At 37.8% G+C, this 26,366-nt stretch overlaps 1 protein-coding gene across 1 annotated transcript in view; it reads left to right on the forward strand.

Moving 5' to 3' along the window:
- Positions 1–26,366, forward strand: part of DLG1 (discs large MAGUK scaffold protein 1) — a 271,867-nt gene that overhangs the window by 8,620 nt on the left and 236,881 nt on the right. Inside the window, exon 4 of the mRNA XM_023214799.2 lies at positions 3,288–3,454. Coding sequence (XP_023070567.1) covers positions 3,288–3,454 — 167 coding nt within the window. The remainder of the gene's footprint in view (positions 1–3,287; positions 3,455–26,366) is intronic.

Raw genomic sequence — 26,366 nt, forward strand, 5'->3', positions numbered from 1 at the left:
TTATAACAATGATGCATGTTCTATATAAAACATTTGAGATCAGAATATTATATGTAAAATACCATAAACAAGAAAATCCTCACACCAGAGGTTACTTCCTACTTTATCCATGGGATGAATATCCTAGAGGGTTATTTGTATGTGTGTGTGTGGGTGTGTGTGTATACACACATATACCTACCTTCATTTTACAAAACAAACTTCCTTAGTAAAACAGCTGTTTCCTACGTGAGAATTGATATTTAAAATCAGCGTGTAAGGTGAAAAATCTCATCTAGTTAAAATTATCCCTGAAAATCCTTCAGAAATTTAACACTATCTCTTGTTAATTACAGCACAATTTTTTTTTCCTCTAGTGGAAAGGAATGATGTCTTCACTTGAGCCCTAGATGAAGCCATTGGCTTGTTTGACTTCTGGTACTAAAAACACATAATTATAGAATCACACTCAGCACAGTGAGATATAGCATGATGCTCACATTTTGAGAGGCACATGAAAACTTAGACTACCTGAAGGAAGAATCTCCTTCCTTTTCGTTTCTTTATTTGTGGCTGTCACTTAACGGGTAGACACAGTTGCCCTTTTTTGTGGGGGAGGTATACTGCAGTTGTATTCGTGTAAGTGTGAATAGTATGATTTCTGTGACTGTTTTTATCCTCCAAAGTTTATCCACAAATGTCTTTCCATGTCAGTGGATTTGTACCATTATATGTATGTATGTATGTATTATTATTTTTTTTTTAGATGGAGTTTTGTTTTTGTTGCCCAAGCTGGAGTGCAGTGATGTGATCTCGGCTCACCACAACCTCCGCCTCCTAGGTTCAAGCGATTCTCCTGCCTCAGCCTCCTGAATAGCTGGGATTACAGGCATGTGTCACCACGCCTGGCTAATTTTGTATTTTTAATAGAGACAGGGTTTCTTTATGTTGGTCAGGCTGGTCTCGAACTCCTGACCTCAGCCTCAGGATCTGTCCACCTCAGCCTCTTGAGGTGCTGGGATTACATGCGTGAACCACTTCGCTCGGCCAGATTTGTACCATTTTAAATGACTGTTTATATAGATTTTCTTTTTTCTTCTTCTTCTTTTTCTTTCTTTTTTTTTTTTTTGAGATGGAGTCTCAATCTGTCACCAGGCTGGAGTGCAGTGTGGCACAATCTCGGCTCACTGCAACCTCTGCCTCCTGGGTTCAAGTGATTCTTCTGCCTCAGCCTCCCGAGTAACTGGGATTACAGGCGTGTGCCACCATGCCCAGCTAGTTTTTGCATTTTTAGTAGAGACGGAGTTTCACCATATTGGCCAGGATGGTCTCAATCTCTTGACCTCATGATCTGCCTTCCTCAGGCTCCCAAAGTGCTGGGATTACAGGTGTGAGCCACCGCACCCGGCCTATATAGAGTTTCTGTAGTTTTTTAATGGTTTCCTGTCGCCCAGGCTGGAGTGCAGTGGCGCGATCTCCGCTCACTGCAAGCTCCACCTCCCAGGTTCACACCATTCACCTACCTCAGCCTCGCGAGTAGCTTGGGTGGGACTACAGGCGCCCGCCACCATGCCCAGCTAATTTTTTGTGTTTTTAGTAGAGGTGGGGTTTCACTGTGTTAGCCAGGATGGTTTTGATCTCCTGATCGTGGATCTCGGGATCCACCCGCCTCAGCCTCCCAAAACGCTGGGATTACAGGCGTGAGCCGTCTTGCCCAGCCCGAGGGGTGTGACTTTTGAAGCATTGTTTTGCTATAGTTGGATTTTGTTTTACATAGTGTGATGTAGGTGTGTGCATATATGTATCGTGCGTTATGTGTGTGTGTGCATATGTGTGTATATAATATCCTTAACACCCCTGTGAGGTAGGTTAATATTATCCTCACTGTACAAGCATTAGTTTTTACCAGCCCTTTACTTGGAAAGTTTTGCAATTCCACTGGTTATTAAAACTGAAAGGGGGCTGGGTGCAGTGGCTCAGGCTTGTAATCCCAGCACTTTGGGAGCCTGAGGCAGGCAGATCACCTGAGGTCAGGAGTTCGAGAACAGCCTGGCCAACATGGTGAAACCCTGTCTCTCCTAAAAATACAAAAATTAGCCAGACATGGTGGCACGTGCCTGAAGTCCCAGCTACTCGGAGGCTGAGGCAGGAGAATTGCATGAACCTGGGAGGTGGAGGTTGCAGTGAGCCGAGATCACACCACTGCACTCCAGCCTGGGCGACAGAGCGAGACTCTGTCTCAAAAAAAAAAAAAAAACAACCAGAAAAACACACACACACACACACACACACACACACACAGCTGAAAAGGGAGTTAAGTTTGTCTCTATTTTGTGAAGTTTGTTTTTTAAAAGGACTAATGCTTTCAAAATAATGAGGAGAAGTGTAAGTTATTCTGTCTAAATGTTGTTTACAGTTATTATGAATTATTCTATACAGGATAATGCCCACTTTTACTGTTCCCTTCCCTTTAAAAAAAATCCAAAATTATACAAGTTGGTGAATAAGGAACTGAGTGTGGTGAATCTAAGTATTGTATAACTGCTACTTACAGCTTTGGAATAGCGTGAATAATTAATGTATTAAGTTCTCATAATTCTAGCTGTTTGCAAAGTCATTTGATCTTTTAAAAATCCTGGGCTATTATAAATAAATTTATCATTTATTTTAGAGTTTTGTCATGACTTTTACGGTTTCTAAAGAATAAAATATTTAATTTACTGCTGTAAAATATTCAGACTGGAGGATATCCGAAAGCCCTTCTGGTTCTTTGATTTTAATTTCCTCCTTTTTTGGCTTTGGCTTTGGCTTTGGCTAGAAGGGCAATTAAAACCACTTGAGGGATTTACTTTCCCAGATTAAATATTGGTGATGAACAGTAATAAATCATATCTGTAGAGTTCACAATGGTGGTATTAGCTGCTGTCTGTTAGGAGCCTATTCGGTGCTATAGTGGTAAGCATTTTATATATATTATACTCAATCCTTGAAACAATTCACAGTGGTGAGAGGCAAGTTACCAGAGGTTGGGTAGTTTGCCTGAACTTGTAGCTGGTTGGTGATGGAGTTGGAATTTGAACCAAGCACTGACTTTAAAGTGTAAAAAGCCTATGAATTTTATGCTGTGCCCTGCAGGTTCTGATATGATTGTGATGTAATGAAATAATATTCACTGTTTAAGTACATTATACGATGGGAATTAATTTATGAATCTAGAGTAAAAATTGTGCTTTTGAGTTATGTTAAAACATTGCATAATTTAGTTAGAAAATATAAATCCTTATGAATTTTTATTTTCCTTCTTCTAGATATTCAAGAATTTTATGAAGTGACCTTACTGGATAATCCAAAATGTATAGATCATTCTAAGCTGTCGGAACCAATTCAGCCTGTGAATACTTGGGAAATTTCCAGCCTTCCAAGCTCTACTGTGACTTCAGAAACACTACCCAGCAGCCTTAGCCCTAGTGTGGAGGTAAGATGAAGAATCTGTTCTGAAGCTGTTTTTTAGTGATCAATTTGTACTACTATGTTTCTTCATTTTATTAAAATAATATTTCATACAAGTGGATTTTTTTGTGGAAGTACTATGTATAATAAAGAGAATGAGGTTGAAATATTTTTGAAAAGCAAAGCTCAGATTCTCTGTTGCCACTGTTTTAAAATGTTATGAATGTTTGAGGTCTGAAATACTTGATTTAGACTATTAAAAAGTTCTTTGCATGGTAGACCTCAACAAGGCTTCATCTGTATGGTAATTAAAATGAAAATGGTACTTTGAAGAGATGGTTTTGCTGTGGTATTCTTTCCTAGAAATAGGACATAGTTTTGTGGTCTGGGCTGCTAAGTTGTACCCATTTATCTCAAGGAATCTCTGTTTATTGGCTTGAAGGATGGCATTCAAACTCACTACAGACTGAAGAGTAAACCTGAGCATCAGCCTTGGTTTCTGCATTTTCTGTAGTTAAAGCTATTTCTTTGAGTATTCATAACTGTCTTAGTAATATTTGTTTTTGTGTGTTTTACTGTTGCCCAGTTGGATATGGTATAGCGGAGGTATGAAGCATTTTGTAATGAAGATTCTGCCCAAGAAGCATCAGTCATTTGAAAGTGGTTATCTGTCTGAATTTGAATCTAGTCCTTTCTAGTTAGTGTAAGATAGTGGCAGTGCCTGGAAAATGCAGTGTTTCTGTTTGGTGAGTAATCAGTCAGGGAAAAGTGGTGGTAGGCCGCAGCCAGATAGCTAGCACTTTGGTAAAGAAGTTAGATGGTTTCTCAGTTTTAAGTAACATAGAACTATAGAATTTTAGAGCAGGAAGAATCAGAGCACATCTGACCCCTTGTCTTCATTTTAAAGATGAGGAAACTGAGATCCAGAATAAAACGACTTAACCCACTTTAGCTAGTTTGGGCAATTCTACCTTTGATTTCAGGCCTCTTAACACCCAGCTCACAGTTCTCTTTATTAATCCTAGACTTTGTATGTTTCTCTTTGATTAGAGAGTATAATGTTTATTGTGTATATCCTTATTTTCTTTATGCTTTTTTTTCCCATCACTTTTTCCAGGATAATTTCCATTTCCATGGGTTAATACATCACTTGCTTTTATAGTAGTTCATTTCTGAGGTCTGTTGCAAATAGATTTTTAAAATGTCTTCAATCAGTTATTGCTATGGTTTGAATGTGTCCCCTCCAAAATTCAGGTGTTGCCAGTGTGAAAATAATGAGAGGTGGGCCTGTAGAAGGTGATTAGGCCGTGAGGACTCCTCCATCCTTCATGGGATTAAGGCCCTTATAAAAGAGGCTCCACAGCCTGGGCACGGTGGCTCATGCCTATAATCCCAGCACTTTGGGAGGCCGAGGCGGGTGGATTGCTTGAGGTCAGGAGTTTGACACCAGTCTGGCCAACATGGTGAAACCCCGTGTCATGTCTAAAATACAAAAATTAGCTGAGCGTGGTGTCATGTGCCTGTAATCCCAGCTACCAGGGAGGCTGAGGCAGGAGAATTGCTTGAACCCAGGAGGTGGAGGTTGCAGTGAGCTGAGATCGTACCACTGCACTCCAGCCTGGGCGACAGAGTGAGACTCCCTCTCAAAAAAAAAAAAAGAGCCTCCACAAAAAGTTTAGCATTTTAGCTTACGTTTTTGCTTTCTGCCATGTTGAGATGCAACAAGAAGGCCCTTACCAGATCAAATGCCTGGATCTTGGACTTCCCAGCCTCCAGAATTGTGAGAAATTATTTTTTGTTTTTCATAAATTACCCAGTCTCAGGTATGCAACTGTAGCAACACAAAATGGACTAAGACAGTTATTTCACATTTATTGTCTTAGTTCTCGGTTAGAAAATTGCTTATGTAAAAAACATGTTAAACTTTAAGAGAATTGACTTATTTAATTGTTTACTAGTGTTTTTTATTGTTTGATTTACGATACCTTTGATTATAAAGCCCAGAATTCTTATACTCGATTTACTTATTTTTATAGGAGATTGTTTAAGTAATGGCTGAATCAGTGTAACCATTGACAGTAAATATTTGACATTATTGGTGGGAATGTAAATTACTACAGCTATTATGGAAAACAGTATGCAGGTTTCTCAAAAAAACTAGAAATACAAATGCCCACCAGCAATCCCAACAGTGGGTATCTGTCCAGAAGAAAGGATATCAGAATAGCAAAGGCATACCTGCACCCCCATGTTTATTGCAGCACTATTTACAGTGGCTGAGATATGGAATCAATCTAAATATCCATCAACAGATGAATGGATAAAGTGTGATACACACACATATATATATATGTACACACACATAAACACACACACAATGGACTACTATTCAGCCATAAAAAGAATGAAATCCTCTCATTTTCAGCAACATGGTTGGAACTGGAGGTCATTATGTGAAATTAAGTAAGCCAGGCACAGGAAGATAAATATCACGTGTTCTCATGTGGGAGCTAAAAATGTTGATCTCATGGAGGTAAAGCGTAGAATGATAGTTACCAGAGACTGGGAAGGGTGGGAGAGGGAGAAGATGAAGAGAGGATGGTTAATGAGTTCAAAAGTAGTTAGAGGGAATACATTCTACTGTTCAGTAGCACAGTAGGGTGACCATAGTTAACAATTTATTGTAGTCTCCAACACAAAGAAATGATAAATGTTTGAGACAATGAATATTCTAAATACCCTGATTTGACCGTTACACATTGTATGCATGTATCAAAATATCACATGTACCCTGTAAATACATATAATTATATATCAATAATAATATTTTTAACTGTAAATATTCATTAAGGTTGAATAAGTGGACAGTTTTGTAAGCTTAAAGTTTTTTTCCACATAGATTTCATTCAGGAAGATCAGTAGTGCATTGAATTTCATCAGCAGTGACATTGGTAACACTTCAATTTTTATAAAATTACGAGGCACTCATGTCTAGAATGCTATTTGCAGCTCTGGTTTCTACACCTCCTGAAAGATATATTATGAACCTGCTAAAGCACCTCAAATGAATAGGAGAATAAGAACTTTCATATCGTGAGTGTCACATCTTACTGGTTTGGAAAGTAGATGAGAAGAGAATATGGTCACAGAGTGTTGTTTAGTGCATGGCACATGGAAAATGCTGCAGTAATGTTGGAAATCTGTTCCTATTCATGATAGACTCTAAGGGAAACATTGGGATATGTCCATCAAGTCCTAGATTTTTAAAAAGTAGGGAAAACCTGTGTATATCAAACTTGAGTGAGCAAGTTCAGTTAGGAGGAAGTACCGTCTAACAGAGATGACAGAAAATCCTGACAAATGTTTGTCTGAAAATGTAAATAGTTTTGAAACACACTGATGGATGATATTTATACTGGTTTTTTTAAAACACCTGGAATGTTTGGGGATTTAATTTCTACTTTTTGAGGGTGCTATGATAGAAGGTAAGCGTATTCCTGTTCACCCATCCATTCATGCTTCATTTGGAAAACTTGGCTAAGTGATCATTTGATCCCTTGTTTCATTTGCTACTTTAGACTCTTGAGGCATGATGTTTAGGACTAAAAAGGGACGTAGAGAATCCACTTACTCAAAACAAATAACTTAAAACTTAAAGTTTATTGTACTATAACTTGAAAAATTTGAAAATCATAAAACCTTTTTGTCTTAAACAGAATTTAGGTTATACTTGTGTACTAATTCTTGGATATAATAATCTTTTCCAACAAAATTGCATGTGACATGCCTCTTTGACTTCATGTTTGCTTTTGCAGAACTAAAAGAGGGTTATTTTTGCTAAAAGTATTTAAGATTATTCAATTTCCACAAAGGCTTGACTGTTATTCTCTTAAAATGCAAATCTTCATCTTTAAAGCATCTATCAAGTTTTGTCTTTCTTTTTTTTTTTTTTTTTTTTAAATAACAGTTAACTGATCTAACTCTTGCCAGGTCATTTTCAGTTATTTTGTGACCTTATAACTTTGTTTCTTCTGTATTTTCTGAAGTAGTAAATTTCAAGTGACAGGATTAGTATCCCAGTTTCTTAAAATTTTTTTTTTTTTTTTTTTTGGTATATTATCTTTTACTTTGAGCATATGTCTAGTGAGATGTTTGGAATAATGTTTGTTTAATATTTAATGATTGTTTCAGAGTGATAGGGATTTTTTTCTTTTTTGCACTTTTCTATATTACTTTTTTTGTTTTTTTTAGAAACTGTGTCTCACTCTGTTGTCCAGGCTGGAGTGCAGTGGTGCGATCATAGCTCACTGTATCCTCAAACTTCTGGGCTCCAGGGATCATCCTGCCTCAGCCTACTGAGTAGCTCAGCCTACATGTGTGCACCACCACACCCAGCTAAAATTATTTCCTTTTTGTTTTTTTTTGGAGACAGAGTCTTGCTCTGCCACCCAGGCTAGAGTACAATGGTACAATCTCGGCTCACTGTACCCTCCACCTTCCGGGTTCAGGTGATTCTTCCACCTCAGCTTCCTGAGTAGCTGGGATTACAGGCTCCCACCATCACGCCTGGCTAATTTTTGTATTTTTGTAGAGATGGGGTTTCACCATGTTGGCCAGGCTGGTCTTGAACTCCTGACCTCAGGTGATCTGCCTGCCTTGGCTTCCTAAAGTGCTGGGATTACAGGTGTGAGTCATCACGCCCAACCCTAAAACCATTTCTTTAAACGGTTTTTTGAAGACTGGGTCTCAATATGTTGCCTAGGCTAGTCTCAGACTCCTGGTGGTGGTCTCCAGCAGTCCTGCCACCTCAGCCTCCAGAGTAGCTGGGATTACAGGTGTAAGGCACCACACCCAGCTCTCTCTATTAATTTTTAAAAATAACGTCATTTTTATAAGAACAATTCTATTCTAAAATGAGAGTGAATTACTTTTAGAGATTAAAATGAAGGATATATGGCTTTCAAAAAAAGCAAGATTAAAGAGTAGGAGGAATTGCCTGATTTAATGGGATATTTCAGTAGAAAAGTGTTGATTTATAAGGAAAGATAGGTGACTCTCTTAAAAACACGAAACCAGACCTGGTGGTTCACACCTGTAATCCTAGCACTTTTGGAGGCCCTGGCAGGCGAATCACCTGAGGTCAGGAGTTCAAGACCAGCCTGGGCAACGTGGCGAAACCCTGTCTTTACTAAAAATACAAAAACTAGCCAGGTGTGGTGGTTCGTGCCTGTGGTCCCAGCTACTTGGGAGGCAGAGGCATGAAAATCGCTTGAACCCAGGAAGCGGAGGTTGACAAGGAACCCGGGTAGCCAGAATTGTACCACTGTACTCCAGCTGGGTGACAGGGTGAGACTCCCTCTCAAAAAAAAAAAAAAAAGCAAGATGAAAGAGTAGGAGGAATTGCCTGATTTAATGGGACATTTCAGTAGAAAAGGATGCACCCTACTCCTAACATCACAATACATTTTAACTAGCGCAGAGATTCAAAGGTTAAAAAAAAAAAAAAAAAAAGAAACCATTAAAGTAAGATTTTGGGGCTGGGCCCAGTGGCTCATGCCTGTAATTCCAGCACTTTGGGAGGCCAAGGTGGGCAGATCGCTTAAGCTCAGAAGTTTGAAACCAACCTGGGCAACGTGGCGAAGCTCCATCTCTACAAAAAATACAAAAATTAGCTGAGCATGGTGGCTCCCTCCTGTGGTCCCAGCTACTCAGAAGGCTGAGGTGGGACGATCGCTTGAGTCCTGGAGGTTAAGGCTGGAGTGAGCCAAGATTGCACCACCCTACTCGAGCCTGGGCGACAGAGTGAGACCCTGTCTCCAAACAACAAAAAAAAGTTTAAAATTAAAAAAAAATAAAAATTTTGAATTTTAATAGGGAAGGCTTTTCTAACTATGACCAAAAAACACCACAAAAATTAAAAGGTTAAGGATGATGCTAACTTTATAGAATTTCTTTGTGAACTTTGACTTCAAATTTTGATTGTAGAACTTCTGAATCTTGAAAGATACAATACGAAGATAAATGATATACTAGGATGAAAATTTGTCACATATATGAAAAAGGACTAATCTTAATTTCCAATCCTTACAACCTAAGAAACCTCTTACAGATACTGAGAAAAAGGCCCATGTTCAATAGGAAACTGACTCAACAATGTGAGTATTGTAGTTTGGAGAAAAAGAAATACATGTGGGCCAATAATCCTATGCAGAAATACTCAACCACACTTAAAAATGCAAATTACATTGACAGCAAGGATATTTTTAACAAATTTGATTGTCAGAGATTAGATAAATAGGAGGAAACAGAAGCTCCTATACAGTTAGTAAAAGGGAGAATGCAGTAGTGCAACTAATTTGAAAGACAACTTGATAGTATATATTCGTATCCTTTGATCCAGCATATGCTACAGATTTACTCACAGTTATTGAAGGTATTTGTACAGGGATGCTCATTGCAGCCTTGTATTAGTAAAAACCGACAGGGAATGTAAAAGATTATCAGTAAGAAATCGGAGAAACACATTATGGTAGAGCCTTTTAATGCAAGATAAAATAGCAGGCAAAATATATTCTGTATATCCACTACATGTTATTAAATGAGTGAAAGCAGGTTACATATCAGGAGGCACAGTATGACTTAGTATAAAAAGAAAAGAAAACCGTGAGGTTAGGCATGTCTGGAAGAATATACACACAGTCCGCTTTCAATAGTATTCTTTTAAAATTGATAAATAATTATATATATTTATATGTTGCATGTGATATTTTGATACATGCATACCATGTGTAATGATCAAATCAGAGTAATTGGGATATCCATCATCTCAAGCATTTATCATTTCTTTGTGTTGAGAATATTCCACATTTTCTCTTGTAGCTATTTTGAAATATACAATAAATTGTTGTTACCTGTAGTCACCTTCTGTGCTATTGAACACTTCTAATTGTGTTTGTGTTTTTGTACCTATTAACCAACCTGTCTTCATCCCCTCCTTCACTCTACCCTTCTCAGCCTCTGATAAACTACCGTTCTACTCTCCAACTCCATGAGGTCAGCTTTTTAGCTTCCATATGTGAGTGACAACATGTGATATTTGCCTTTCTTGCCTGGCTTATTTCTCATAAGATACCCTTCAGGCTCATGCATGATGCTGCAGATGATGGGACTTCATGCTTTGCTATGACTGAATAATATTCTGTTGTCTATATACGCTACATTTTTTTTATTCATCTGTTGATGGACACTTAGGCTAATTCCGTATTGTGGCAGTTGTGAGTAGTGGTGCGATAAACATGGGCATGTAGAGATCTCTTTGATATACTGGTTTCTTTTCTTTTGGGTATATACCTCGCAGTGAGAGTGCTGGATTAAATGGTGGTTGAGAAATGACCATGCTGTTTTCCATAATAGCTGTACTAATTTATATTCCCATCAACAGTGTACCAGAGTGTCCCTTTCTCTACATTCGTAGCCAGCATCTGTTATTTGTGGTCTTTTTGATAATAGCCATTTTAACCGAGGTAAGAGAATATCTTTTTTCTTTTTTATTTTTGAGACAGAGTCTTACTCTGTTGCCCAGGCTGGAGTGCAGTGGTGTGGTCTCAGCCCACTGCAGCCTCCACCTCCCAGGTTCAAGCAATTCTCCTGCCTCAGCCTCCTGATAGCTGGGACTACAGGTGTACTCCGCCATGCCCCGCTAATTTTTTAAGTATTTTTAGTAGAGACAGGGTTTCACTATGCTGGCTTGTCTGGTCTCGAAGTCCTGACCTCGTGATCCGCCCACCTCGGCCTCCCAAAGTGCTGGGATTACAGGCGTGAGCCACCGTGCCCAGCTTATTATGGTTTTGATTTCCATTTCCCTGAATATTAGTAATGTTGAACATTTTAACCATTTGTATGTCTTTGGTGAAATGTGTAATCAGATCATTTGTGCATTTCAAAATCAGATGCTTGCTCTTTTGTTGCTCCTTATATATTCTGGTTATTAATCCTTGTCAGATAAATTGCAAATATTTTCTCCCATTCTGTGAGTTGTTTCATCACTCTGTTGGTCATTTCCTTTGCTGTACAGGATCTTTTTAGCTTCATGTTATTTCATTTACCTACTTTTGCTTTTGTTGCCTGTGCTTTTGAAGTCTTAACTAAAAAATCTTTGCCCTGACCAAACGTCCTGAAGCATTTCCCCATTGTTTTCCTATCATATCGTATCGTATCGTTTCGTATCATATTGATCGTATCTTTTCAGGTCTTAGATTTAAGTCTTTAATCTATTTTGATTTGTGTCTATGTTTTCATATTGTGAGTGATGGGAGTCTAGATTCATTCTGCATATTGATATCCAATTTTTCCCAGCACCATTTATCGAAGAGACTATCCTTTTCCCATTGTATATTTTTGGCTTCTTTTTCAAAAATGAGTTGGCTTTAAATGTGTGGATTTATTTCTGCATTCTCCGTTCTGTTCCATTGGTCTGCATGTGTGTTTTTAGATCAGTACCATGCTTACTGGGTAACTGTAGCTTTGTTGTGGGTCAGCTAATGTGATGCCTCCAGTTTTATTATTTCTGCTCAGAATTGTTCTGGGTATTCAGGGTGTTTTATGATTGTATATAAATTTTAGCCTTGTTTTTTCTGTTTCTATGAAGAATGTCATTGGTATTTTATTAGAGATTGTATTGAATCTGTATGTTGCTTTGGGTAGTATGGATATTCTAACAATATTAGTTTTTCCAATCTGTGAACATGGGATATCTTTCCATTTTTTTTGGTGTCCTCTTCAGTTTGTCTTAGCAGTGTTCTATAGTTTTCATTGCTGAGATCTTTTACTACTTTGGTTAAATGTATTCCTAGGGTGTTTTTTTTTTTTTTGGTGGCTATTATAAATGTGATTGTTTTCTTGATGTCTTTTTTAGATTGGTGTTGGTCTATAGAAATACTATTTTTTTTTTGTATGTTGATTTTTGCATACAGCTTTTTAGAAGTTGTGCCTGTTATTTACAAGTCCCCCTTTTCAGTCCTTCAGTGTTTATCTTATTGGGAGGAGAGTTTGCTGACTGAATGGTGTTAAGGGGTACTTTTCCCTTTCTCTGACTTTGTGTTTTAATATTTTAAAATAAGCCATCTGCTTTAATTTGAGTAGAGTTTTAGGAGGCAGTAGAGTTAAAAGTATATATTCAGCCGAATGCGGTGGCTCACGCTTGTAATCCCAGCACTTTAGGAGGCTGAGGCGGGCAGATCATTTGAGGTCAGGAGTTCAAGACCAGCCTGACCAACATGGTGAAACCCCGTCTCTACTAAAAATATTAAAAAATTAGCTGGTTGTTGTGGCGGGCACCTGTAATCCCAGCTACTTGGGAGGCTGAGGCAGTATGCATGGAGGCAGAGGTTGCAGTGAGCCGTGATTGCATCACTGTCTTCCAGCCTGGGTGACAGAGTAAGACCCTGTCTCAAATAAATAAATAAAATAAATAAAAAAATATATACACACACATATTTATATATTCAGTGTACCAAGTTTAATCTGAAGTTCTCTAAACATTAACGAAAAATTTACTGAAATACTATATAATATTTTTACATAAAGGTACACAGATCATAAAGGAATAGGTTGATTAATTACTGCATTGTGAATATACCAGGTCAAGAAAAAGAGCATGGAATGACTGCTAACAGGTTCTGGAATTAGATAGTGATGGTAGTTGTACAAGTCTATGAAAATATCAAAAATCACTGAATTGTACACTTCAAAATTTGGTGAATTTTATAGCATGACCATTTTATCTCAGTTTAAAAAAGAAAAATACCAGCACCCCAGAAGTCTTTCTTGTACTCTCCCTATTCACTGCCTGTCCCTTCTTCCTCGGAGGACCATCCCAGTCTCCAACATCATAGATTAGTTTTGTGTTCTTTTAAATTGCATATAAACAGAATTACACAGTGCATATACCCCCTTGTGTGTAGCTTCTTTTTTCTTTTATTTGGCGTTTCATCTATGTAGTTAAAATTTTTTCATCCTTACTGTTGTGTGATATTCCATTGTATGATATACCAGAATATATGTACACATTCTGCTATTGATGGTCATGTGGGTTGTTTCCCGTTTTGGTTAGTGTTGCATTGAACATTCTTTTACGTTCAGGTCTGCTGTAACACAACAGATACTTTCCTGAAAATCACCACACTATGAAAAAGGGCACAATGAAAACCACAGGCGTTATTTGAAAAATGAGGGTCTCGGCCAAACACTTAAAACTTTGTGAGTGACGTATTAAAAGAGATTAAAACCTATTAAAAATGACAGCACAGTTTTACACTTTTTTTTTCCCCCTTAGAGGAGGTCTTGCTTTGTTCTTCAGGCTAGTGTGAGGTGGTGTGATTATAGCTGACTGCACTCTTGAACTAATGGCTCAAGCTACCCTGTGCCTCAGCCTCCCAAGTAGCTGAGATAATAGACATGAGCCACTGTGCCCAGTTTATGCATGTGAAATGGTGAATAGATATGTGAATACTACAGTCAATACGGCATTTTACCTTGGAGAAAAAACTCAGCTTTGATTATAGGAGTGTGTTGCAAAGAGTTGCAGCTTGTGAGTTCCCGTGACATGCTAGCTGGGGGAGTTATCTGAAATTGGATGAAAAGTTAATAGCACCAGTTGTAGATGAGTGTGGATCATAAAACTCCCATAAACTAAAGTAGCTGGTAGATGTCTGAGGTGTGTGTATTTTGTGTGTTCTTATGTGGCTCATACAGTCTGGGCGCAGTGTTTCGCCTTCACCTGGTCTTTCTCACAGACAAGATTGTACCTAAGCAAACATGAAGTTTATTTTGGTTCATAGTGTTCCCTAATACATCAATCCTAGTAGAACAAGTGTGTGTTTTCAAAATGAGTTATAGCAGAACTGACTGTAATTTTTTAGGGGGCACCTATATACTCATTTTTGTTGCATATATACCCAAGCATGAAAATTGAATGCTTATGTTTAGTTTTAGTACTTAATGCCAACAGTTTTGCAAAATGATTATGCCTGTTTTCATAATTTTGACCAGCATGTGCAATATTTATTTGCTTCACATCTTTGCCAACACTAGTTAATAATTTTAACCATTCCAGCAGGTATGTTAGATGTACTTTATATTGTTTTATTTGCACATTCTCTGTCATTAACAAGATTAATAAGCACCTTTTCATATGTTTGTTGTTCATTTTGCTTTTCTCGTGAAGTGTCTGTTCAAGTTTCTTGTTTACTTTTTTTTTTTTTTTTAAGACGGAGTCTCGCTCTGTCGCCCAGGCTGGAGTGCAGTGGCGCCATCTTGGCTCACTGCAAGCTCTGCCTCCTGGGTTTGTGCCATTCTCCTACCTCAGCCTCCAGAGTAGCTGGGACTACAGGCGCCCGCCACCACGCCTGGCTAATTTTTTTATATTTTAGTAGAGAGGTTTCACCGTGTTAACCAGGATGGTCTCTATCTCCTGACTTTGTGATCCACCGCCTCGGCTTCCCAAAGTGTTGGGATTACAGGTGTGAGCCATCGCAGGAATTCTTTATCTGCATATGATTCCTTTGTTAAATATATATATTGTAAAATATTTCCTCCCATTCTGAGAAATTATTTTCCTTATGATATCTTTTAAAGATGAAGATTTCTTAAAGTTAAAATAACCCAGTTTATGGTTAATATGCTTTGTGCCTACTGAAGTGTTTTCCAACTCTAAGGTCTTTAAGCTACTCTAGTATTTGTCAGAAGCTTGCATTTTGCTTTTTCACCCTCACCTCTGTAATCGATGCTGCAATTTGTAAAATTTCACCTGAATCAGCATTTCAGTCCATCTCCATCCTTGTCATTTAATCTAAACCACCTTCATTTTTTGACTAGGTTATTGGAATAGCCCCTTTAATTGCCCTATCTGCATTCACTCTTGCCTCTTTCAGATTTATCACTGCTTTGCCTCCATGTGACATTATCTTTTATTTATTTATTAATTTTTTTTGAGACAGAGTCTCTGTTGCCCAGGCTGGAGTGCAGTGGTGCGATCTCTGCTCACTGCAACCTCCGCCTACTGGATTCAAGTGATTCTCCTGCCTCAGCCTCCTGAGTAACTGGGATTACAGGCACGCCCTACCACACCTGGCTAATTTTTCTATTTGTAGTAGAGATGGGGTTTCACCATGTTGGACAGGCTGGTCTGGAACTTCTGACCTCAAGTGTGATTCATCTGCCTCGGCCTCCCAAAGTGCTGGGATTATAGGCCTGAGCCACCACTCCTGGCCCATGTAATGTTATGTTCATAAAATGCAAATTATGTCATTACTCTTTAGTGGGTTTCCATTTCTCTCAGATTGAAGTAGGAAATTCCTAGTGAGATCCCCAATTCCTAAATTATTTCACCACTGCCTGTTTTTTCCACTGTCTTCTTTTATAACTTTTTTTTTTTCTTGACTACTGTTTCCTCTTGCCTCAGGGTCTCCACGTAATGTTCTTTCTGCATAGAAGTCTGTTTCTACTTCTTTTGCCAATTCCTCGTTTTTAGCATCTCAGTTTAAATGTCAGTTCATCCAGCCATTCATTTTTTTCAGCAAATACATATTGAGCACCTGGTATGTACCATGCAGTGAACAAGGCACTTAAACAAAGCAAGCATTTCTGTCCTCATGGAGCTTACATTCTAATGGGGAGGCCGGCAATAAACAATAAATTAGTAGATGATCTGGTATATTAGAAGGGGAGAAGTGATGCAGGAGAGAAAAAAGCAGATAAAGGGGGCTCAGGAATGCCAGATTATGGGGATACTTTGCAATTTTAAATAGGTTATTCACTGTAGACTTCAATGAGAGGTAACATTTGTGTGAAGCGCTGGGAGATGCTGCGGCTTTCTGAGGGATAGCCAGTGCAGAGACTCTCAGGAAGGAGTGAGGCTGGAATAGATGAGAAATAGCTAGATGGCCAGCATGACTGGAGCAGAGTGAGTAAGGGAAAGCGCAGTGCAAGATGAGGTCAGTGGGTAAGACAGGTGCAGATCAGGTGAAACCATTGCAGGATTTTGGAGCAGAAGGGGAATGTTATTTGATTTAACAAAAGGATCACTCAGGCTGTTGTGTTGAAAATACAGTAGGGAAAAGGGTAGAAGTAAGCGACCTATTGGGAGGCTGTTTTAGTAATCCAGTTAAGGATGAATGTTGGCTTATCAGCCAAAAAGATGACAGTGGAGGTGCTGAATGACTGAATTATGGATATTTTGAATGCAGAGCATGAGGATTTGAGGACAGATTGGAAACAGGTTATGAAAATAAGACGTGAGCCAAAAAATCACTACAAGAGAGTCAAGGATCACTGCAAGGCCACTTTCTGATGGAAGCCTTCCTTTACCTCTCAGATTCAGTCAGAGTATTTGTTGTAGCACTTTGTACCTCTGCTTAATTATATTCATCACTGTTGTAGTTAAATATTATGTATTATTTTGTGTGTATTTGGATCTCCACTGTGTTATTATGTATTATTTTGTGTGTATTTGGACTGTAACTTCCCTAAGGCCAGGAACTATCTTCTTCTTCTTCTTCTTTTTTTATTTTTATTTTTTTGTTTTGTTTTTTGGAGACAGGGTCTTGTTCTAGCACTCAGGCTGGAGTGCAGTGGTGCCATCTCAGCTCACTGCAGTCTTTGCCTCCCGGGCTCAAGCAATCCTCCTGCCTCGGCGTCTTGAGTAGCTGGGACTACAGGCACATGCTAGCATACCCGGATAATTTTTGTATTTTTTTTATAGAGATGGGGTCTCACTATATTGCCCAGGCTGGTCTTGAACTGAGCTCAGGCAATCCACTCACCTTGGCCTCCCAAAGGGCTGGATTATAGGTGTGAGCCACCACACCTGCTCAACTGTCTTTCTTATTCACTGAAATATGTATAATACTTGCAGTAGTTCTGTAAATAGTTTTTGAATGAAATGAGAGCTGTGGTTCTTACTGTAATTAAAGAATGGGCCAAAGGTGATTATGTTTCTTCTAAGTTTTTATTATGCAGAATTTTAAAGATACAGTAAAATTGAGAGAGTAGTATAACAAACATCCATATAGATTCAATAGTTGCTAACATTTTGTCATATTTGCTTTTCCTGCATGTGTGTATTTTTTGGAACTATTTGAAAATCAGTTGTAGACATCATGCACTTAAACTATTAAAGCTTCAGCACACATCTCCTAAGAGTAAGAATAGTTAGATTTCTTCTGTGTAATCTTAGTACCATTACCACATCTGAGAAAATTAGCAATAATTGTTCAATTTTCTCTCCAGTCTCTATTCAGAATTGTCCCCAATCTGTTTTATGGGACTTTAAAAAAATCAGATTAATCAGTACACATACCATTTATGCATTTGATTGTTAGGTGTCTGTTTTTAACTGGGTTTTCCTAAAAGCAAAACCTGAGGCAGAGGGCTTAGGTGCTACTAATTTATTTAGAGTTCATTCCTAGAGAGCAGAAGTGAGAGAAAGGGGGAAGATATTATAGGAAGGGGAAAAACTAATACAAGGGTGCTTCCTGCCACTAAGTGTGACTGATTTTTGTATCCTTGGTATTGCATCCCTGAGAAGCCATGTATACTGCATGTTAGGACTCTGCAAAGAAAGAGAAAGAATTTATCTACTGGCTTCTAGTGGGCGACAGTTCCCCCCACTTTAGGGTTGTGGATTTGTCAATGTAGGTGATAGTAGTGTCCAGTGTTGTGGTTATCAGGAAAGCCCCGAGGGAGGAGGGTGAGAGGGGGAGATGTGGACTGGGGGCCACAGGCACAAAGTGTTGCTGAGGCTGCTGAGGATGAAAGATAAGTGTGAAGATGTGGGGGCGACGGTTGGAATGGGTTGGGAGTACACATACCACATCTGGTGCAGTGTCTCGAGTCTCCTGTCATCTAGTAGAATAGTCTTCCTTATCTTCTTTTCCCCCGCTTTAAATGACATTACCTTTTTGAAGAGACCATGCCAGTTGTTTTACACACTGTCACACATTCTTTGTTTGTCTAATTTGTTTCCTCATGTTATTTAACTCATTCCACTAAGTCTTGTATTTCTGGTAAGAGGAAGTTAGGTGTCAAGGTTGATTAGACTCGCTTTTGGTAAGCAGACTTCACCGTGCTACGCAGTGTTGTGTTTCGTGTTGCATCATCAGGAAGCACAGTTTTGGGTTGTTGCTCTTGTGGTGTCGAGTTGGATTGCTTAAAGGCGGGGAGCTCCAGATCTTCCACAGGAAAGGGACGTTTTTCTTGTTGATACTATGAAGTGTGTATGGGGTTGTACTTTGGCACCTTGTAGTGAGTCAGTTTCTACCCATTGCTGATCCAAATCACTACATTGAAGATTTCAAAACGTGATTTTTCTCCCCAATTTTATCATGCCATTTGTATTTATTAGTTGACATTCTTCCATAACACTCTTTTTCTTCATCAACTGGGGATGAACTTCTGTTCCTTCTAGAAAGACAGGCTAAAGTTTACATTACTTTCTTTTAATGATCAGTTATTTGAGTAGTTTATGTGATAATCCCCTCCCGAGATTGCAAAGTTCCCCCTTTTTCTTCATCTCTCTCTTTACAGAGTTATCACCGTATACTGAGAAATTTTTATTTACGAAATGTTTACATACATTTAAGTTGGGATGCTTGTACTACTTCATATTTGACTAGACGAATCACTCGAAGGGGTATCTGTGTTTTCTTTGGATATTCTCTGCTAGTCAAGCATGGCCTTGCCTTCCAACAATTTTCCCAAGTTTATTTTGAGTTTTCACTGCCCCTGAACTAGAATCCATGCAAACGATGGTTTCCATTGTTCTATTCCTAGGGGTGGCTTTTTCTTTGAGGTGTTATTTTTGAGAGGTAAGAAAGTGGACAGGCAGTTGACACATTCTTCCAACTTTAGCCTTTTGCCCCAGAACTGGTAAAATAAAATTTGAGAAATGCTGCATGGGAAGAAAGTACATATTGTGTTGATTTTAAAATATTAATATTGTAAAATGTTAATACAACATTTTGCATTAATATTTTAAAATGAATACATTTTGCCTTCCTTTCTTAGACTCATGTGTTCCACAGGAATGGATTAAAATAATAACTATATCATTTTTCAAGTAGCATAGTTTTAAAAGGCACATCACATACATTGTAGTAATTGGGGATGTCAGAGGAGCATGAATTCATTCTTGCTATAGCCTCCTAACATACATGAGGTGAGCCAGATTTTGGTTCTTAATACGTGGAGCTTATACTGTGTTTACTTTAGAATTTATCAAACTGTGATTCAGGGATGTTGGTACTGCCCAACCTTGTGATATTACCCTATAGAAAAACTGATTAGAATTCGGAACTTCAGGCTTCAAGATGGACGTTTCTGTTTTTGTTTAATAACTTTCTTGGCGGTTGTACTTACTATGTAGACAAAGGAAAATATTGCAATAAAGTTAAAATAAGGAAAGAAAGAACTAATTTTAATAGAGATAGAAATGTAATAGGCAAGTTTATTTTTTAAAAAAAGCTGTAGAAATACAGTAATATGTGGTATGATGATGTGTTGGCCAGTCACAGACCATGTGAGGTAGGATCCCTTCAGGTTATAATCCAGCTGAGAGGTGTGTGTCTCCTAGTGAGTGCATCACTGTCATGGCACTGTCGTCCAGCGTGTGTCAGGTGTTTGTGGTGATGCTGGTGTAAAAACCTGTTCTGCCAGTCGTGTGAAAGCATAGCATGTATAATTAGGTACAGTACATACTACTTGATAAATACTGACAATTATGTTACTAGTTTATGTACTATACTTTTAATAGTTGTTTTATAGAGTGTACTTCTACTTATTTTAGAAAAAAGTTAACTGTAAAACGGCCTCAGGTAGGTACTTCTGGAGGCATTCCAGAAGAAGACATTTATTACTGAAGAAAGAAAAACATGTTTCTGTAAATTTAGTATAGATCAGCCTGGGCAGCATAGGGAGACCCCATCCCCACCAAAAAGAAAAAAAAAAAAAAAGGCGTGGTTGGTGGCTCATGCCTGTAGTCCCAGCTACTTGGGAGTATGAAGTGGGAGAATTGCTTGAGCCCAGGAGGTCAAGGCTGCAGTGAGCTTTGATCAGTCCACTGCATTTCCAGCCTGGGCAACAGAGGAAGACCCTGTCTCCAAAAAAAGAAATGTTATAAGAGAAGGTGAATAACTGTCATATTATGCCAAAAAAAAAGAAAGCTGTTAATCTCGGAGAAAACTCAGCAAAACATTACACAGTTACTGAGAAAATAAAAGTCTGTGTGAAAGCTTAAGTACGTCACATTGGTTAGATCTATGTGTTCCAAGAAGACACCCCCAATTAGTTTTGAATTACGTGTTTTGATTATGTGACATTTTCAGTAACTCATCATTTAAATAATCTTGATTGCTCTATATCTGTATCTGCGCTTATGACTATTTTTAGTGTTAGAACAGTGATATCTCATGTGCTCCTAAACCTCCTCCCCACTCCTGTTTTTTGGATTTCCAAAGTGATGTGTGTTTATTGCAAAATTTCCTAACTTTATATGTTTTCAATTATGTGAAAGTTGTATCAGAGAACAAATACTAACAGCTTCTGTTATGCTCTTAATCCCTTTTTCTTTTAGAATCTCATTCTTTTTCATTATGGAATATCTATAACCTCTTTCTCTGTCTTGGGCCTCTGTTCCCCTCTTTATTTTATCCTGTAAATATGTTCAAAGATTCCATTAGAAAAACAGACAAAAAGAAAAAAGTACTTCTCAGTAGGACCCTAAGTAATAAGCATATAGGATTAGCTGAACAAATACATACAAATGGTTAAAAGAGGTTATCTCAGGAAAATAATACAAAAAAGACTTTCATCTGTCTTTATAAGTGTGTTTAAGGTGTGCCTGAATTATCTGTGTAGTTAATTTTTTTTAAGGTAAATAAATGGAAGAAGAGAACAGTTAATGTGGAGAAGGAGGGTCAGAAGCTAGGTTACAGAATATTGGGAATGACAAGAAAAGAAAGAAGAAAAGGCAAACTACGTTTTCAAGAAGGTTAGCTAAGAAGAGAAGGAATGCTATAGGGTCTTACAAAGAAGTGCTTTTTTCTCCCGGTCTTTCTCCTAATGGCATCTTTGAACATATTATATTTATAAGATAAAGAAGGGAACAGAGGCCCAAGATAGAAAAAGAGATTACAGACATTGTATGAAGGGAGAATGAGATTCCAAAAGAGAAAAGGATCAAGGGCATAACAGAAGCTGTTCGCATATGTTATCTGATTTTTTGGTGGCATTTGCTATTGTCCACTCTCTGCTTTGGAAAATGTTTTATCTTCTTGGCAACTGTTTGCCCTGTTGGTTTTCCTTCATTTTGTGTTTTTTTGTTTTTTGTTTTTTGTTTTTTAAAGATTTTAATCATGGAGAAACTGTAGTGAATATTATAAATATCCATGTATTTACTAGTACATTAAGAAGATAAAATAGTGTAAGTATAGTTGAAGTATCTTGTGTTTTCCACTGTAATGACGTTCTCCTGCCTTGTTCCCCAGAATTAACCTTTTTCTTGAATTTGGTGCTTGTCACTCACGTGTACTGTTTATCGTTACAGTTTTCTTTACCTTTCTTGTGCTTGGGATTCATTGAGTTTCTTCTATCTGTGGGTTTATAGTTTTTACCTACTTTAGATGTTTTTCACCAATTATTTCTACAAATATTTTTTCTCTTCCCTCCCCTTTGCTTTCAGGGATTCCAATTACATGTATATTGGTTTGATTGACTTTGTCTACAGTTCACTGATATGATTAATCTTTTTTCAGTCTTTTTCATTGGTATGTTAAATTTTAGACAATTTCCGTTACTAAGTCTTCAAGTTCATTAATCTTCTGAAGTATCTAGTCTAATGTTAAGTCTCAGTCAGTTTTTCATTTCAGACAATTTATCCCTAGAAGCTTGATTTGGTTTCTCTTCTCTTCTCTCCCTGTCCCTCTTTTTGGAGACAAGGTCTCACTGCATCACCCAGGCTGCAGTGCAGTAATGGAGTCATGGCCCACTGCATCCTCAGCCTCCTGGGTTTGAGCAGTCCTGCTGCCTCAGCCTCCCAAGTACCTGGGGCTACACATGTTTACCACCAGACGGGGTCTCAGTAGTTCATTTTTGTCTCATTAACACACTCAAGCTTTTCTCTATCTTCATAAACATAAGGGACAGAGTTAAAGTAACTTTTAAAATGTTTTTGTCTGCTGATTTGTATTATGTGTCATTTCTGGGTCAGTTTTTATTGATTCATTTTTTTTCCCCCCTCTTCTCTGGGTTGTGTTTCCTTGCTTCTTTACGTGCTTGGCAATTTTGATGAATTTGGCAGAAGGGTCCCAAGTGCAGGAGCTTCTATCCTGGTAAAGTTGGAGTTCTCAGTCTTCCCGCCATGCCTTTGCCAACCCAAAAGCACATCCCGTGTTGTTAAGAGTTTTTATAGAGCTTGCTCTCCAGCCCCCCAACGCCTGCCCCTGCGGAGGTTGGTGGGTGGAGCTGAAAGTCCCACCCCTCCGATCCTGTGGTCTTTCCTTATCCTGAGGCTTTCTAGGGGTCTCACTTTAAGTGACCTCATTAGCATTAGCTGTTATCCAAAGGGCTTGTCATGAATAAAAAAAGACCTTCCCATTACTAGGAATTTCCAAGAGTTTTAGGCACTCTGTGACAGAAACAAAGATGGAATATATTTCATATTATACCACAATAGATATATAGCTGTAGCTGGCATTTATTGAGCACTGTTGCCCTATTTATTGCCACTATTGATTTAACATGTCAGCATTATTCTAAGTGACCTGTGTATATTATTTAATCCTCACATAACAGCCCCATTAGATAAAGTAAGGTAAGGTCCCATTGGGCCTGTCTCAGGTATATCCTGCTAGGCTTTAAATAAAAGGCTGTGATCTGATACATACTAATAATAGTAATAACAACATTGATAATGCTTACTATTTGATAGGTTCTACCAAATGGTATATATGTTTTAACTCCTTTTCATAACCCTTACAGTGAAATGTGGTTTAGTCTGTAAGTTGTTGGTGCATTCCCTGTGTATTTGAAATGTTAGGAGGAGGAATAGGGTATAAGAGGCAAGTAGGAACAGTTCAGTTGTTTGAACTTGAGGTCATTCATAGTATCTGTAAATTATGAGGAAACTTTGTGGACAAAAATTGCAAATAACACTCTTCCTTACTATGCATTGAAAATTTTTTAGAAAATTTTTTGGATTTTAAAGTTTTTTTACAGACAGGGGTCTCGCTCTGTTGCCCAGGCTGGAGTGCAGTGGTGCAATTACAGCCTCACTGCATCCTCAAACTCCTGGGCTGAAGCCATTGTCCAGTTTCAGCCTCCCAAGTAGCTAGGACTATAAGCACAGGCCACCACATGTAGCTAACCTTACTATGGCATTTGTGTAGGGGAGTGTGGCTGGAAGCTTATGATACTGAAGGCCAGTTGCATATCCCTCTGCCACGTCCCCTATCTTTTAGCCTGTCTAGCTCCAGTCCTAATGATCTTGGAGACAGGACATGAATTCACGAAGTTAGTTGACTTAAAAATGAAGACTTCTTGAGTTTGAAAGGTTACATAGTTATAACTATCTTTTTGTGGTGGTTTTTTTGGTGTGTGGGGGGATCAGTGAAATGGATTTAGTAAGGCAATAAAGTTAAAATTTGCCTTTGTTGGTAAAATGTTATTTATTCACTTTTTTAGCAAAGAAAAAAAAGGCAAGATTTAGAGATAATATTTTAAATTACTGTGTTTTGTTTTTCCTGCTCCCCTTCTCAAAAAAACTACATGGAATATTCCATTCATTACTGCTCGAGAAAGTCATTACTTTGCAGGCTGCAGTTGCTGAAATGGTTTAGTGGAAGAAATGTTTGCTTGCATTATTTTTAGTGATTTTTTTTTTTTGGTAGTTGTCATTTGAGTATCCAAACTGTAGCTAACAAGGAGAAGCAGATTTAAATTTATATCAGGGAAACCTCTTTGTGGAGCATTTCATCAGATGACTTCCTGTCAACCTCATATCTTGAAAAGAGGGATTAATGAAACAGCCTCTGAAGAAGCAGTGGACTCTTGTGGAATAAACCCTGACATCTTCCACAGTGTTTTGTGGGATAAGTTCAAGTTCTCCAGATACAGATTACATAAAGAAGATTGTAGGGCACGTGACAGACTCTGGTTTCTTGTATTTTAGATAGTAGAAAAATTGCTATCTCTTAAGAATGGATCCTGCAGAGATATAGTTACAGTTATAACTTTTTCATTTATGATTTTATCTCACAACTTTATTTTTATTTACATTTTTTGTTCAACTAGGCAACTTAAAATAGTTTTGCTTTATGTACAAAATATTGTAATGGTAGAGTAATGGATTGCCTGTGCATTGTGACCACAAAGGTAAGATATAATATGCTTTTCTGTATTTCATTTTTAGTGACAGATGTGAGAGACCCTTTGTTCAGTGTATTTTAAAAATAAGATGTAACCATTGTCATACATTTGAAAATAGATATGTGAATCCCTGGGATGCTTAGTTTATATCCTTTAGAAAAGGCAGTCTTTTGAAATGTGTTTTAGAAAGCTAAAATGTGTTACACAGATATTTTTTTCCCTGAGATTTTCAGGAAGCCTTTCTCCCAACAGCAAAGGTCTGTAAAGCCTTGATTATATTTAAATCTTCTAAATATATTCTCAGAGTTATTCTCCTCCTCTTTATTTTGTGTCCCAACATGCCATGCTAGTTGAAAGTATAACTCATCTTGAGAACATTTTCTGGACTCTTCCATCTATTGTAATTATAGTTAATTTTTTGTATTTTTAAGAAGAGGAAAATAGTCAGGTGCTGATTGTGTTGCCTTTAGGAAGATGTTGATTTGGGTTTAAAATGATTAGACTTGTGCAGGCACTCTTTCAGAGTACTTGTTTTGAAGTCTGTTTTGCTCATTGTCTTCAGAGTGCAGCATGCTTCACTTAATCTCTAAGTTTGGCTTCTTTTATTTTTGAGCACCAGTTTGCAGACATTGTGTGATGGTGTTATTATTCATTCAGTGTGCTTACATTTAAAATTTATCCATTGGTTTTTAAAATATAGAATAATTTACCTTTTTTATTTCTATGCACTTAACAATGTCTCATAGTGATTGCTAGACACACTTGTTGAGATTTTAAAATTATGTTCAGTAATAAAAGAGAGTAGGTAAATTTGTTAATTCTAAAAGTAGGCTATTACTCTTCCTGTATAGTGAATTATTTTTCATAAGAGGAAAGGCAGGAAAATTGATGGAAATTAGTTTTCTTGTTGCTCACAGAGTTCTAGTTCGAACAGTCGTTTCTGATCGGATACAGACATGCCCATGGTCTGTTTCCATCCCGTTTATAAGGAGATGTCTTCTCTGTGCCTCTAGGTAATTATCTTGTTGAAATATTCTTACTGAATGTTTAAAGGGCACAGAAGCCTGGAAAACAGGGTTGTTGCTGCTTTTTCCCTCTCTAAATTTTTTTCATGGTTGTCTGTGTTGGTTCTCCCCTGTGATTTACCTTTCATCATTTCATTCACTTTGGTTTTATTTCCAATATTATGGCAAGGTTATTTGAAATGATCTATCTCCTCTCTCTGCTCCATCTTCCTTGATAGACTTAGAATTTTTTTGCATTGACCCTTTTTTAGCAAAAGAGGGTCTATTTTGCTTTAAAAAATTAGATGTAATCATTATCCTAAAGTATTTATAAATTTTTATTATGTAACTGTTAAAGCAAAAATAGAGAAGGATGTAGGTTGGAAATTAGAAGCCTAAAACATTGTTTGTAGTTGCTTTTGAAAAAGCTAAATTAAAATAATTTATTCTATCATTAGAAATAAACCCTTTGAACATATTTAACCAATGGTTCTAGCAGGAAGAACAGAATTCTTG

This window comes from Piliocolobus tephrosceles, chromosome 2, assembly GCF_002776525.5.
Source record: "Piliocolobus tephrosceles isolate RC106 chromosome 2, ASM277652v3, whole genome shotgun sequence".
Lineage (NCBI taxonomy): Eukaryota > Metazoa > Chordata > Mammalia > Primates > Cercopithecidae > Piliocolobus > Piliocolobus tephrosceles.